The following is a 16,425-nucleotide window of genomic DNA, read 5'->3' as shown; positions in this document are numbered from 1 at the left end:
CGGGAATTAAAAGTGCTATACGACCTGTCGAGAACGCCGTTACAAGTGCATTTTCTCCACATTAAAATGGGCTCAGGAGAAAGCCACTTATTTGGGACAATTATTAAATGAATGTCCCAGCCTGAAAAAGGATTCAGCGAGGTAATCCGATCTAAAAGTTTTTTTTATTTTTGAGATGACGTCATTTTGCTGAGAGTGGAAACTAAATGCGACAATCGATTCCACTATCAGCAAAGAAAGAAAGAATGAATGTATGAATGCGTGAGTGAAAGGAAAGAAAGCTGACTGACTGGTAAAAGAAACTGTGAGAAAGTGTACACACCTGCGCAGCGCTAACATTTACATTTCTTTTTACAGCAGATGATTAATCATGTGTTTGATCATGTGGTTTATAAGAGGATTAGTTAATGTTTTTTTTTTACTATAGGATTTCTGGGTTTATATGTGAATGACATTCTTTCCACGAGAAGGGATGGTTGACTTTATGGTCTTTTTATGGCACCTCTGGAACCTGTTGACCTGTGTCTGACCTCCGTCTGACCACAGTCAATGTGTATTGCTAATGTTTGTTTCTCTGAGAATGCTGTGGAGGATTCGGCAGAGGCGGACAAGTGACATTAGTAAAACAAATAAGAGATTACGATACTTATGGAATAGTTTATTATGGGCTCATTTGCTGGCCACTTTTGAATCCATAATAATATATGAGTGGAGTGACTTTGCTTAAGAGAAGTCACCGATTACATTAATGTTAACTGAGCACATGGGATGATCCATGTTTGAGGCAAATTGGGGTGATAATAGTGATTTAATGATTTGAGAAAACTTGCACATGACACTTGTCTTGCCCGTGCTTATTACTCTTTTGATATAATTGTTTATACGTGTGAAGTTTGATTTTATTTCCAGATCTTGTCTTCCAGGCCATGATGGCCAGTTTTTAAGACAGGGATCCAGGTTTGGTGAGTTGACGCATGAGAAGTGTCCATGCGTCAAGAGGTGGAGTCCAAGGATTAACATTAAACAATGTTTTCTATTATTATTGCTGCAGTGATTTAACCGTTTATTTACGGGTATTAAACCTATGCAAGTGGTGCACCCATGTTCAGATGAGGCTTTGATGGTCTATAAGTTCACTGAACTAAAGAATGTGGTTTGATGATTGTTGACATGCTCTCCAAATAGAAGTTTTTCTAAAATACAGGTGCAGCAGTAATCTCCTGGGAAATCTTCAGAGGCCCAGTGAGAAGCGAGAACCATTCCAGGCATAGCTGACAGCACCAGGCAGTGGTTGAGGTCAAAGGTCAAGCTGGTTAGGGCCCATCATGAGATCAGACTTTGGAGCCACAGCAAGGACCATGAAACTGCGTTGGAATGAGAGCTGTGCCAAAGGGGATTTCCAGAGGCCAACAGAGGAGATTGTGGACAACAGATGGGCACCTGAAGGATGAGGGGAGCGTGCCAAGCTCCATCGACAGCACATTAGGGAAATCTCACACTTGGTTGTTTCAGTGGTGAGGGGGGAGTGCTGATTGAGCCCCCGTAGGGTAAGCTCGCACTCCAACCTCCAGCCTCTGATCAACTCTAGGGCAACCAAGTGTGAGGTGTGATGGATCTGTGTGCAACCATGGGGAGGTGGACCCTCCTGGTTACCTTGACTACGATGCTCACCCTTACAGGACTTCAGCTGACCTCAACAGCAGCTGAACCAGGAGGCAGGCAGAAGAGATGGACACACGACACCTCTCACCTAAGGGACATGACGCAAGATCACATTCATCCGTGGATGAATAATGCCTGGTACCGTTATATCCACGACAGAACAAAGGCAGAATCGGCAAATACAGACTGTTATGTCTGTTCTCATATGCCCAGCACGTCGACACACCCCACATTATATGGCAAATATATGAACAACACTCAAGCAAAGTGTGCAGCCAGCTTTGCTGGCATTGGATTCCAACACAGCTGAATCATCATCGACGATAAAATCTCATACGCTGTTGGACTTAGTAATGGAACATGTGATCAACTCTTTTGGATCGACTTCAATGTGACAAATCGGAATATCTCTATCCATTTCCCAGTGTTCCTGGACCAAGTGCCAGGAAAGAACCACTCCATGTGTTACCAGCAAGAGAAAGGTAACAGACCCCTTGGAGACACCACAAATTGTGTCCAAGCTGCAAGCCACGGAGAGGGCGCACCTGTGAACATGAGTGGACCCTCTAACGGCACATACTGGGTGCAAGGAATGGCCTGGCTATGTGGACAACGGGCATATTTCATATTGCCCCCAGACTGGACAGGAACATGTGCTCCTATATTCCTGTCAGACCACACCTTCAGGATGACTGCAGTGAACACCACTTCTACACTACGCCGGAAAAGAAGATTAGCGATTCCTAAACTTCAACCACATGACCCGATATGGGGAGGCGACGTGCCTAAGGAGTTTAAATTATGGACTACTGGACAGGAAGTACTCCATTCATTGTTCCCCTTGGTGGGAGCTGGAAAAAACATGCTGAGAATTGAAACTCTGGATTACCGGTTTGGACTTTTCCTGAACGCTTCATGTAAGATCAACGAACAGCAGAACCAGGAAATTGATGCATTACGGATTACAGCGATGCAACATCAAGTAGCTCTGGACTTGTTATTAGCAGAGAAAGGGGGACTTTGCGTCCTTTTTAATACCACATGCTGCACTTACATACCAGACGATGTACATTCATCAAACATGACTGACGCCCTGAATGTTTTGAGACAGATCCAGCAGGCTCAAAATCAGGACTATGTAAGTGATACAAGTGACTGGTTCTCTTGGCTATAAACTGGCTCCTGGTTACAGGTGCTAAAAAGACTACTCATCGGAGTTGGGATATTTTTACTTTTATTTTGTGTTTTTGTAACGTGTATATTGCCATGCCTAAGACTCATGATTAACCGCATAATATTTTCTACTGTTGCTGCATATACAGCTGTGACAAATGATGATGATAACTTTGGCCTGTTGGAACATGAAGACTTTGTGTGATTAATGACGATGTGACAGAAAATGTACGATAAGATGTTACAAACTGATATCTCACTTTAAAAGTTTTTTCTGACAACAGGAGGGAATGTCAATGGAAAATTGTATTTAGTAGTCAGTATAATCTTTTAGTGATATAAGTTTGCTTATGGTAGGATGCTGTTTGTAGTTATTTGGTAGTGACAGGATGTGTGATTTTTAGCAGGCTTGGTTCACCCCCCACATCCTGGGAGCATGGGAGAGGTCGTACCTTGTTTTATTGTAGATACATCCTAACTTGAAGATCTGTTTGATGTTTGGTAGAGCTTCCTACCCTTTGTATGGTTTCACTGTGTTATCTTTGGTAAACCATACATTGGGTGTGGGGGAAGACTACCCTCTTTATGACCAAGGATGTTGTTCCTGCTTTTAGGTTATATGACCCTTTGTTCAAAACACACACACACACACACACACACACACACACACACACACACACATACGCTCAATGGAGTATAAATAAAGACCGGGGCAGTTCTCTCACTGGAGTCTCTTAGAGTGGAGGCTGCCCTTGCTAGCAAGAAGTTCTGTGTGTTTCTCTTCTCTGAGTCTTTACTGAAGAAGTGTTTTAGAACATTTTCCCTAACAACCACCATAATTACTACTTGTCACGGTCCGTGGAGATAGACCGTGTGGGAATGTGTGTGTTGGACCCAGACGCGAACACAAGCGAAGATGCAGGAGTGGATTAAACAAAAGCGAGCCTTTTATTATGGCTGATAACAGAACAAACCAGAGCGAGGGCAGTACAAGGGTAATAGTTCAAACAGAAAACCTAAACTGGACATAAACTAAGAAAAAGCTATGGCTGGAGATACGGAACACAGGGGGTGGTAACACAGACGACGCGACACAGACTGCATGAAACACAGAGACTAAATACACATGAGGGATGATCAGGGGAAGTGGATGCACACGGGGAACACAGGTGACACTGATAATCATAACAAGACACGGCAGGAGTGAACGCAACACTGATGGGAGATGGGCAAAGTAAAACAGGAAGTACACAGAGGTTCAAACAGGAGGAGAGAGAGCACGGGGAGAACGCAGACATAACGGGCTGGGGAAAACATAGAATAAAGCACAAAGAGAGACGAGGGCTCATAAATACACAGAGGGGCACACAGGGGGTAAGAGTCACGAAGGGAAAACACTTAGGGAACAACACAACAGGGCAACTCAGGAAACATGGCCTAAATAAGGAACGAAATACAAAAATACAAGGAACTAAGAATACTGGGCCCACATGGCCCAGGACCATGACACTACTAGCCCTAACCCTAATGTTAGACAAGCTTTTAAGTAAAAATGGTGTGCTTTATATTGTAAGGGCTTGCTTTGGGCAGAGATGTGACTTCCCTCAGTGTGACTGTGTAAAACGGATTTATTTATTTATTTGACACCAGATTTCTTTTAATCAAACAGCGCTGGGCAAATTAAAACCCTAACCTTACGTCCTTTGTCACCTTCTCTCTTTCCCTCTTCCCCTTCTTTTCTCATCTCCTTCCCTCTCCTCTAATGAGCACTGGTTCACAGCCATGCTTGGTGACGGCAGGCTTATCTAGCTCTCCAGAACCAAGGAGCATTACCCCATTACAGAGGAGGATATCTAGGATGGATGGATGATAAGGGATGGAGATAGTGAGGCTACAGAGCAGGTGTGCAATTACCAGAGGGGGAGCACTGTCAAAGGAGAAGCATAAAAGATAAAGTCTAAAGCAAGCTTTGGGCGGGTTCATAGAGAGCCACCACGAATTGTGATTGAGGGGAGTTTGGTGGAAAGATTTATTCACGAGAAGGACTGTAGAGGATAGAGACTGTCGACTCTCCAAAGACAAGATAGTTACCCTGATACATAGAAAGAAAGTGATAAAGGCATCTTTGGAACCTAAAGGTTTATATCTGCAAATCGCGAGAGAGCCTAAAGCGCAGCCATGAAAATGATTTTATGAGGGTTCATTTGTTTTGTGCTTCCTGGAAGTAATAATAAAGAAATCTGCTGCGGGGTTGGAACAAAGTGCTGGTAAACTGCTGTATTTACGTCAAATATAAAGCAGCTGGTGGAACCTATGGGCTCTTATCCAATGACCTAGCCTCTGGGGACAATGAGCATTGATTTTCTTCTGACGCTTGCGTATAACAAACACCAGGTTGGTGACGTCCTGCTCCATGTGTTGGTGATTGCTTACCTCCCAACTATCAGTGGAGATAAATATAAAAAACTACAATAAAAGCTAACTTGTAAATCGTCTTTTGTCAGCCTGCTTTGTCAGCCAAAGTCTGATTGGTCAATACTAGCCTGACACAGTTTTCCTGTACTAAATGTTGTATCTTGTTGAATTTGTGGTGCAGTATTCTCTTTCTATTCGTCTTACTCACATGAAACTGGCTTAAAATTCCGTCTAAAGATGACAACCAAGTGTGCAGCACGGCAAAATGATAATAGTACTAATATCCTCCTAGTGACATTTAAGCGGGCGCTTACTCTGCACACCTTTGTAACTCAGAGCTGTGTAAAGATGGCTCAATGTTGTAAATCAGAGCTAGTGTACAAAACCTTAGTGCCCCTAAAATGACAGGATTACTAGAGCTACCTATCATTAAAACAACCCTAAACGTTCATACACTGACTTTTAGATTGGCCTAGCTGAAAATGAGCCTTCTTATGGACACACTGTAAAGCTATAAAATCCATATTTAAAGTGAAAATCTTTATGGTGTCTTTCCTCTTCACTCTGCTTATACCCACCTCGCCCTCTTGCGCCAGCAGCTGGTAGGCAGTATGCTCATCTAGGCTGAGGTCATCCGGCAGGGCAGGGGATGAAGACTTGTCCGAAAGTTGCTCTGACTTCAAGGAAGCCTGTTCAATCTCTGCCATCCTGATCTGCTGGAAAGAATATACTTCAGTTATCCATGCTTTTAAAGGCATAGGGAATAGGACCGGCAACTGTTTCAGACTTTCTACTTCATAAAACATGGTCTCATCAGTGCTCAGTAAAATTTTACATGTTTAGCGCAAGGTTCATAGCAACCAGCCACGACTTCAGTGGCTTACATTTTGGTGGATATAGAAATGAAACTTTTAAAGGTTTAGTTTATTTTGATATCTATCTATATTATTTATATCTTGCATGATTTTTTGTTTTATTTTTTGTTAAAAGGCCAACATGAGCTACAGAGACGAGTTCGATAAAACCTCCACCAAGCTGGTTCACCAGATGCTGACAATTCAAAGTTGCCAAAATGCCATGGCGCCTGTCTGTAAAGAGAGGCAGGATGAGAGATTTCAAGAGAGCAGTGACATTACTTCATCATCATCAAGTGAGCAATTGTTTTTTAGTGGCATCAATATATACGCAAATAAAGAGGCTGGATGGGAAGCTGGATGAGGCGGGTATCCATGCAACGTTTTCGTGTACGTGTCGGCGCCGTCTTCATGTATATGCAAAAGAGAGTGAAGATGTTTATTTTTCCTATCAAGCGTGGTGATGTTAACAAAAAAGAAAACATTACCAAGCACACTGTTGTCACTCAGATGTGACAACAGTGTTACTTTCTCTTTTCTCTGCTCCAACACTGGCTCCAGCTAGGTTCATTTCATCAGAGCTGCGGGTAACGTGGCCCATATAGCTGCTGAATTGCTTTTAAATTATCAGCCACACGTGAGCATCGAGCCTCCCTGCTGGCACTTTTCTCTGCTCTTGTAATACTTTTCTTTTTGTGCACCGGTTTCAGAGCACAGTGCAAACCGTGAGCTGGAGTGGAACCTCAGTGTTGTGGAGATGCAGTGCTCGGGCAGCGTTTCTTTAAGGACACAGAACAATAAATGGCCAGAGCATGGGGAATTAAAAGGGGCCAAGTGAAATACAATGAAGTGAGAGTTTCATAGAGGAACGAAAGATTCATGGCTAATATGAGGCAGTAAATTACCATTGCCCATGCCCCTGAGGAGAGAGTGAGCAAGAAAGTGAGAGAAAGAGATAACGAGATGGGATGAGGCAAAGGCGAGGAATCAAGACAGAAGCACAGCAACTCATTAATTTGAAAGAACACTTTCTGTTTTGCCTCCATATATTACTCCTCACTTATGTGAGAGCACCACATCTGTGACTTTTTAGCGCCTTAGAGGTGGGCTGCAAATAGCTGTGGAAAAAAGGTTCCTGTGAGTCAACTGGTTTATTTATCGACAGGTAAAAGAAACGGGAGCTTCTCTTTTTCTGTATTCTTGGCTGGGCCTCCAGAGATAACGAAAAAGCACAATAGGCACAGGAAGAGTTGCTACACCGCTGCTTCCAAGGTAACTGCAGAAATATCGAAGGCTTCACTAACGAGATAGGGGACTCGGGCAAGGACCAGTTGGAAGTGTCCACTGCAGCCTTAGAGCAGTGAAGGAAGGTATTTTTCTATTCAGCACTGCCATGAGAGAAGATTGCTGACTGCAGAGGAAATAAGCACAATTAATATCTGCATGAGTCTTAACAGTCAGAATATCATATCATAAGTGCACCAGCAGGTGCTCTTGCTCTTTTATCTTGCTGAACTATGACAACAAATGATCATTTACCAGAGTCTATGAACTTTGTCAACACGATACAGTGATCACTTAACTTCACGCAAACTGCAGCCATTAATTCTCCTTTTGTCACCACTGTCACCTGTTTGAACAGACTATGCCCATGATGCTGAGATCAGAGCTCTATGGCAGCCATGGCATCAGGTGCCGAACTCCTCTTCTTCCTAAATTATACTCCATCCATCCATCCATCCATTCGCTTCCGCTTATCCTTTTTAGGGTCGCGGGGGGCGCTGGAGCCTATCCCAGCTGTCATAGGGCGAGAGGCAGGGTACACCCTGGACAGGTCGCCAGTCTGTCGCAGGGCTAACACATAGGGACAGACAACCATTCGCACTCACATTCACTCGCACATTCACACCTAGTGGCAATTTGGATTATCCAATTAACCTATCCCCACAAGCTGCATGTCTTTGGACGGTGGGAGGAAGCCGGAGTACCCGGAGAGAACCCACGCAAACACGGGGAGAACATGCAAACTCCACACAGAAAGACCCCGGCCTGATGGTGGAATTGAACTCAGGACCTTCTTGCTGTGCGGCAACAGTGCTAACCACCGTGCCACCGTGCTGTCGCCTAAATTATACTCTCTACATATATAGTCTTATAACTAATGACTGAAGGACTGTCTCATACTTTGTGGTATTACACATGGTACTGCATAATGAATAAAAATATATACGTATATAAGGTGCGATCAGAAGTTTTAGTGACTGCCCCTGATAAGCAAAACCTCAACATTGTCTCCGTGTGCACCTCTGGACAACTAACAGTGCTTCTGCTATTTTAAACTGCTCCTTGGAAGTTCTGCTCTCTTGCATTTAATCCTCCTCAGTCCTCTTTAGTTCTTCGTAATTATGCAGGACGAATTAGCTTCGATTTTTTTTTTGGAGCAAGTAAGATTTTTGCATTTTAATAAACCGATCTCACCAACTGCATTTGGCAATAAATGCACTCATAGCTCAAAATGCACAGCGTTACAGAATACACAATGATGTGGAAATAGTAAAATAATACTGTTTCACCTCAGGCACACACCCAGATGCCACTCTGAGTCAATTTAAGCACTGTGGATCAATCAGCTCTCTGAAATGATTTCTCTGCCTCCTCAGATGTGATGATGCAGATATGCAAGCACAAGTGGTCACAGTACATGTACAGTACTGTAAAAAAGAAAATAAGTGGTCCAGAGGTCCACTAAGTCTTTCAGGAGCCCACAAGGTTTCTGCTTTTGATGGGTGAGGTCACAAAATCTTTTAATTGCACCTTGAAATGTTTATGTCCAAAAGTTTTCCACAAAACTGTACACCATTTTTCCTTAACGGTGCATTGTGACCACAGGAACAGCTGATATCTTAAAATCAGTATCGCTATTATCCTTTCATTTTACAAACAGTGTTTTGCTTATTTCAATGAGATGCATTTAATATTACCATTAACAGTAGTTTAGTTTCAACTTTGAATTGCCTGTTAGAGCAACATTTTCTAGTGGTTTGATTAGTTTCAAAAGTAAATTCAGTGAAAATGATGTTGAGGAGCTTTCATATAGTGTTGAGCAGTGGCCTCTTATACTTGCAGCCAAATTAATAGCGAAGGCCTCCTCTGCTCCACTGAACTGTTCCCTGCAAACCAAAACTGCAGTCACTCTCATGCTGTGGATCGTCCCTCGTGTTTATTAGTTCCTTGATGAATATTTCCAATGTCACACACGCTGCACCCAGGTGTCCCGCTGTGTCTTACTGTCTGCTCAAACACAGTAAATCTGCACAGAACTCTCAGCAGCAAAAGACTCATCTGTGTACTCACCCATACTAGCTCTCTCTCTGTCACGCACACACGCACACACGAAAACACCCAATTTGCAAGTCTGATGTTTAAAGAAGGTGGCAAATTAAAGGAGATCAGCACCGCATCAGAGAGAGTAAATCTGGGCTAGACAAAGGGATTGCCAGAGGAGAGCAGCTTCCGAAGGAAAAAGGCGAAGCGTATAACGGAGCGAGGAAAGATTGATGGTTTGACAGCATCTGCAGACAGGCAGAAAGCAGGGCTGACAGATGAGGAGGTGTAGAGCCCAGTTATTGCTTCTTCTGAGATGACCTGCTGCACTTTGTCATTGTGATAGACAACACCAGCACAGGACAGTATGTTGTGGGGGTGTGTGGTTTATGCAGGATCTCCTGTTTACAAAACGCCCCTAAAACATAAGAACAGGAAAAACAGGCTGTTGGTGCGTGCCTGCATGCATACAGCAACAAGAATGGCTGCCTGTGTGCCATGCATTAAGTGGGCCTCATTGAGTCACATTACTGCACATATGGAAAGTCGCTTTAATCTTATGCTGCTGGGCTTTTTTAGAGGCTTTAACTTTCTGTTATACTGTAACAAAACAGCACATAGAGCAGTTGACACACTTTATGAAGCTTGGACTTTGACAGCACTTTCCATTCAGACTGCTTGGTGTGATTAATGGACCCCTGTGTGTATCCACGAAAGTACGTGCAACCCCCTACATGCCTGCAACTTGTTGTGCGTGTGAATGTGTGAGTATTCAGGGAATCCTGTGTTTTACAAAGTAATTGTATGATTTACCAAATTTTGGTTTTTGATCCAGCCTAAAATTAGATTTTCCAGAGTACACAATCCCACACGTGCGCCAGTCAGTGAAACCGCAAACTGAAGGTTAGCAAATGCTGTTAGCTTTATATTTATACACATTTGCACAGCTACAAAGAAAAGTAGATGTTTTCAGGAATTAAATTTCTACCTCTACACTTATTTGGCGCTAGGGTGCCAATTTTTGTTTCTCCCTTCCAACACCTGGAGGCATTTTTATAAAGCATCTGGAAGCTAGGAATTACATGTCTCAGGATGATGTTTGGTTTTCCCTTCAGAGTGCAGGTGTAAAAGTGTTTTATTTGTAGACGGGCTTTTCTCTAACAGGAATGAGAATAGCTATAATCTGGCATGCCCAGCGTACACGTTTTTTTCCACTCTGTTGAAATCAGCATTTTAAAATGTGAAATCAAGAAACTGCACTTTTAACAGCCTTATCTTCCTTCAATTGCATTTTTACACTGTCAGAGCTGGTCTGCTGAACACAATAAGGAAAAAAGACTTGGTTAGCCTGGTTTTGCCAAAACAAAGTAGATCCCTTCATAGACATTCTGGATATTTTCCTGTTGATTTATATTTCACTCTGTCCTTTCTCACAGAATGCAGCTGAGAACTGCAGAAACCGTGAACGAGGAGGGCCGAAGATTCACCCGCGACTCTCTTGAAACGAAAGTAAAATGCTTTCCCAGAAAGTCAGTAGATTTGTTGTTGGGTTCACTGTGAAATAACATTGCTAATGGGTTCATTAAAGTGTCCAAACCTTGCTAAATTGGCAACGCAGGGGTAGCTTATTTAAAGCCTTAATGTGATGTGGAACTTTTTTCAATACTAGTAAATTATTCAGAGTGAGATCCTTGGATGTTTGTCCTGTAAGCCTGAGCCTATCACAAACAATTGTGTTGACTGAATTCCGAAACACGTTACGCCAATTAAATATTTGACTGAAAAATTAATACATGTGTTAAATTTGTCTTGCAAATGTGACCAGATCTGAGATTATTTCACCCTCCCCTTGGTCCCGTGTGTGTGCTGTGGACATGCTTGTATTCATGTGTGTTTAGGGTGGTACCTCTTGCGGGTGGCCCTTGCAGTCTTTGCAGATGAGCTGAGGAGAGGAGTAGTGGTGGAAGACAGAGCCGGAGAGGTTGTCGATCATCAGCATCTCCCCCTCTAAGGTATCCTTGATCAGGAGAGATACACTGTCCAACCACTGGCTCTCCTGGAACACATACGCACACGCGCACACACACAACACGCACGCACACATACACGGACACATACGCAGGGGACGCGGGGGGGCGGCAGACCAGAATGCACGCAGGCGCAAACATGTGCACATGCGGACATGCGAGGACAAAGAAACACGCAGGGAAATGCATACACCATCGAAAGGGTTATAAAAGTGCCCATGTGCACACGCTGGTATGCTTTTGCAGTTTTCTCATACTCTGTGCTCACACGCAAACACACACTCATGTCACTCATGTGCATATTCACCCCCACGACAGTACATTTCACACTCCGTACGCCTTCCTTTCTGACATTCCTCAACTGAAATAATAAATAAATAAATAAATCTCTCATACACTGTCAGATATTATGTATAAATAAATGAGATTTTGATGGCCTTTAAGGCTAAACACTTGTTCTTTTTTGGGAAGGGAAAAAACTAAACAACAACAAAAAAAAGCTCCTCAATAATATAACTCCAAACCATTAGCCAAGTAACACATAATTTTACTATCAAAGCCTTGAGCAGTGAGAGCGGTGCAATTATATTTGATATATCACCTCAATTAGGCTGTTCAATACCTTGTTGAAACAATTTAAGATTTAAGCATTTGCTTTGTGAGTTGGATATTATTAGGTTTAAAGCAATTTAGACTGAATCACTCAGGGCTTCTTTTTTCTTTTTTCCCTGTGACTTAAATGATCCCTCCTTGCTTGAATCTCATCTGCCAGATTGGTTTTCCCAGAAACCAATCTGGCAGAAAAAGGAAACTACTGACAAAAAAAAAAGGTGGAGGGGGGACTACTTTAAAAATGATGTCTGTGATTCGCAGCGGGACTCTGTATTTCACAATGATGTGTGATTGTGCCCGTAGCACATTCTTAACAGCCAAAATAACCGTATTACATCAGCAGATCTATCCCAAAAGATGCTGTGAAACAGGGTCACTCCTCTTCAATCCCCACGCAAGCCTACTTTCATAACACATTTCTACAACGCCGCACATGCCTATACTTAGGCCTCTTATGCAAACACACATTTCTGACTCATGTGGTTATATTACAATCACTCATGGTTCATGTTTTGAAAGTGAGTGGGCTCGTGATTCAAAAGACAGGTTACTGTACTCCCAGCGATATAAATACATCTAAATCATGCTGGGTTTTGATACAGAGCTGCAGTGCCGCATTTTGGCACAAAGACAAACTGACTCGGCTACATCCAGCTCGGTGTATGCACATATAAAAAAAACATACTCTTCTCTCTCTCTCTCTCTCTCTCTCTCAGAGAGGCCCTGAGATAGTCCATTCTGTGTAGGTTGAGAGCTTAATATAAAAATAATGTTTGATTGACTGTGGTGGCCTATGTGGTGGCCTCCATTAATAACTGTATTAGTGGACAACAATAGGGCTCGTCTGCAGGGAATGGAAGTTGAGAGAGGGGGAGAGGAGAGAGCTGAAATTAATTACTGCCTCTATCTGACTGTCACTGGCTCGGCTATTATCAGTCCTCTCTTATGCCCGTACTCTCTCTCTCTCTCTCTCTCACCGTGCATGTGTCAACTTCCTCTAGTGGCTCCTTTAGTCCCTGTGCAATGCATTACTGGTGTTGCACTATTCTCTAAAAAAAGCACTTTCTTAGTGTTTAATATAGCACATTATAGATTGCATTAGTTGCACCAAAAATCCAAGTTCAACTGAGCTGTCTGCTCTGTATAAATAACGTAAATATCAGCTTTGTAGATGAATACAAAAGATGAACACTGTAGCTCTAATTCTAAAAATACTAGACTGTGCAAAAATCTTGAGCCATCCTTCATCTGTTTATATTTCACCTCTATTCTTTATCACAGAGTGGACTCATTTGTTTAAGTAGTCTTCAGGAATAGTTCTCCAGGCTTCATGAAAGACATTCAGAGCTCGTCTTTGGATGTTGATGGTTTCTGTCAAGATGATCCCACATCTGGAATCTGAAAAGGCCAATCCAGGCCCAATAGTGTTCCATTGTGTGTTTTTCTCTATGTTTTTCTGTGTGTTTGGGATCTTTGTCATGTGCTCAATCAGATGCTTTCCAGGTGGTATTACATGATGGATCAAATCCAATGGTAGTTTCTGTGTTCATAATTGAAAATTTCAACACCGCTGGATGATACATAACAAACCATGACAGAGCCTCCTCCGTACTTTACAGAACATGTATCTGGCTGCAGATGCTCACTGTTGTACCCCACTCGTTAAAAAATCTAATTTGGATTCTTAATCCACAAGTCATTTGTTCTGATGTAATTGCAATACCTCAGCCTTTTCTCCCTGTTTCCCTTCCTTAAGAATAGCTTTTTGAAAGCCATTTCTGATGAGACTTCAGTAAACAGTAGATGGTCTTAGGTCCTGTATCAGGTATTTGCTGGATTTCCCCCCCCTATTTCTTAAGGGCAGGACTTTCAGATACTGATCATCTGCTGCGGTAGAAGTTTTTTTTTTTTTTACTCAAGCCAGTTCTTCTTTGTTCTTCACTTGTCTGGTTTCCTCAGATTTTTTAAGGACAAAGTGCACACCATGTTGAAATAGTCCATTTACTATTTACTTTGTTGATTACTTTGTTGGTGCAAAAAAAATATTTTATGACTGTTAAACTGTGTTAACTTTGGCAACTAAAGAAATGGGAAAAAATTCCGTGAGAAAAAATTTAAAATGAGCTTTTTGTCTGTTATATGTAGACACTGCTTCATCTGCTTGAGTTAGGTGTCTTTTTTATGTTTGAATGATTCATATGTACATACAAAAAAGAAACAAAAAAGAAAAACATACCTCTGAAAATGGTGAGGTACAAAGACTCGACTTGGGATGTCTCAAGATTTTTGATTAGTACTGTAGCAGTATTACTAGCAGTAATATTACAGCAATTTATTTGACAATGTTTTTCACAGACATACACACACTCATCCTGGTACGAACAATCACACACTCAAACCCCAGGACCCGTGCTCTGAAGATATTACATCGCACTGCCAGATCCCTCACTGCATCGCTTGTGAGAAAGAGAAGCAGAGAGAAAGACAGAGAGAGACAGGATGCTGCCAGTTTATTCTCCCTGGTCTGCATTAAGTTCCTTCGTCAGCCAACGCTGAACTAAAAATGGCTCCGTGCAGCCAAGTTTAGCTCTACAAAGGTGAAATTCCTCATGGCAGCCAGTGAGTCATCTTCATGTGTGTGGTTCTGCGTGGAAATCTCAGACTATCATTAATGATTTCATAATGAAAGCGTGCGTCTCTGCTGACTGCGAGGAGAAATGAGGGACCCTTCCACTCGTTCTCTCACAAACACACACACACATTAGATGTAGGCAGTGAAATTATGATTTCCAAAGCGTAACCTGTGCACATATGTATGCAAGCTCACATAGTCTCAAATGAGCATTGAAAGGTTAATAAAGCCTAAATGAAAAAAAGCTTCAGTGAATAAGTGATTAACATTTTTCACCTCTCCTCGCTGACTGCATTGGCTACAGAGAAGATGGCGAAAAACCTTCATACACAAAATCGACATGATATCACTTTAGTTGTTTTGCCTTTAATTTCTCCCTAATGGTTTAACACTTCTATTACTCATCTTATTCAAACAATTGGCTTTGTGCAAAAACTCCTGCTAAGTCACTGCTTAGCATCTCTTTCTTCTTCTCCTTTTATCTGTTTGTGTAAATGTTTAACCTTCCAGGCCCTCGCTTCCATCTTTCAAAATCGCTTAAAGAAAAAGAACAAAAGTTCTAACAACTTATACAAAGAGATCGACTGATTGAGTGCACTCAAGAAATGCGGGCTGTCAGAGAATTTTTACTAAAAAAGAAATCAAGCAATGATTCTCTCTCTCTCTCTGACATCAGAACCATTTTAAACAGAAATTACTGACATTGTTTATCACTTTTGTATTCTTGCAGCTTGCTCGTCAAATATGTAATTTTCCCTGCATGAACTAATCCATTGACACCGTGTAAAGAGAAGCAAACTGACAGACAGCCAGAGAGACCGAAATATCACAGTAATAATATATAATAAGTCCTTTCATGTGCACTGTCTGCTCGTAGTCTGAGCTGTACCTGTGTATTTTTATTTACCTGCGTAATTCCCACATACTCAGCCCTGAGGAAGCCTCCATCAAAAAATGATAGCAGCTCTTACAGCGGAATATATAAAGCGTGCATACAATAACAACTCTGTTTCTAAAAAGAAACATTTAAGACTTTTGTGCAATCGAAAATGGCACAAAGAAAACAAAAAACATGTTGAAACTGAGATTTTTTTTCAAAGACGCTCATTTTAAAGTTAATTTAAGCAACATGTGGGCAGGTTTTTATCATCCCTTCCTCACAAGTTGCATGTACATGTCTTCCTTCATAAAGAATTTCATCAGTTCACAACCTCTTTGTCATATTCTTTGTTTCATAATAAGAATTTTTCAATGAGTTTCAGGTCTGGACTGTAAAAGGCCAGTTTAGCATTAATGCTGCCTCCACATATTTTTTGTTACCTGTGTGTTACGCCCCTCTGCAGCCCCTAATCTCTTTGCAGTGGAAATGCAAGAGTGTTCAGCTGTTGCTAATTGACCACACCTAGTCAGGTGTGGATAAAGGAATACCTGAGGCAGATTCATGTTTACATGCTTTTTCTTTGCATGAGGTTTTAACTACAGTTTTACAGTGAGAAACTAGGTTTACCAGCAGTGCTTTTCAGCATTTCTTTGGTCCAAAATGTTTTGTTGTTGAGCTGACGGGATGGTGATAGCAACTCAGATAATCAACAGGCTGCAAAGCTAAAAGAAAATCGACACCAACTGTGTCATTATGGACTAAAATCTCTGAGGAAATTTTCCAACACCTTATTGAATTGATGTCACAAAGAATTAAGGCAGTTCTGAAGGCAAAAAGGAGAGTCTG

The 16,425-nt window shown here is 41.9% G+C and overlaps 1 protein-coding gene across 4 annotated transcripts in view; it reads right to left on the bottom strand.

The window, feature by feature from the left end:
* The window catches only part of LOC101477663 (voltage-dependent T-type calcium channel subunit alpha-1I), a 111,579-nt gene that overhangs the window by 13,830 nt on the left and 81,324 nt on the right, over positions 1-16,425 (bottom strand). For 2 of the 4 annotated variants that reach the window (XM_076883100.1, XM_076883102.1), the window contains exons 31-32: positions 11,335-11,484; positions 5,829-5,966 (exon numbers count right to left, since the gene is read on the bottom strand). In XM_076883100.1, coding sequence (XP_076739215.1) covers positions 5,829-5,966; positions 11,335-11,484 — 288 coding nt within the window. The remainder of the gene's footprint in view (positions 1-5,828; positions 5,967-11,334; positions 11,485-16,425) is intronic. The other 2 variants (XM_076883101.1, XM_076883103.1) reach the window with 2 other exon arrangements.

Source organism: Maylandia zebra, linkage group LG4 (genome assembly GCF_041146795.1).
Source record: "Maylandia zebra isolate NMK-2024a linkage group LG4, Mzebra_GT3a, whole genome shotgun sequence".
Lineage (NCBI taxonomy): Eukaryota > Metazoa > Chordata > Actinopteri > Cichliformes > Cichlidae > Maylandia > Maylandia zebra.
Note: the sequence above shows the minus strand (reverse complement) of the source record. Positions and strands in the feature narration are given on the sequence as shown.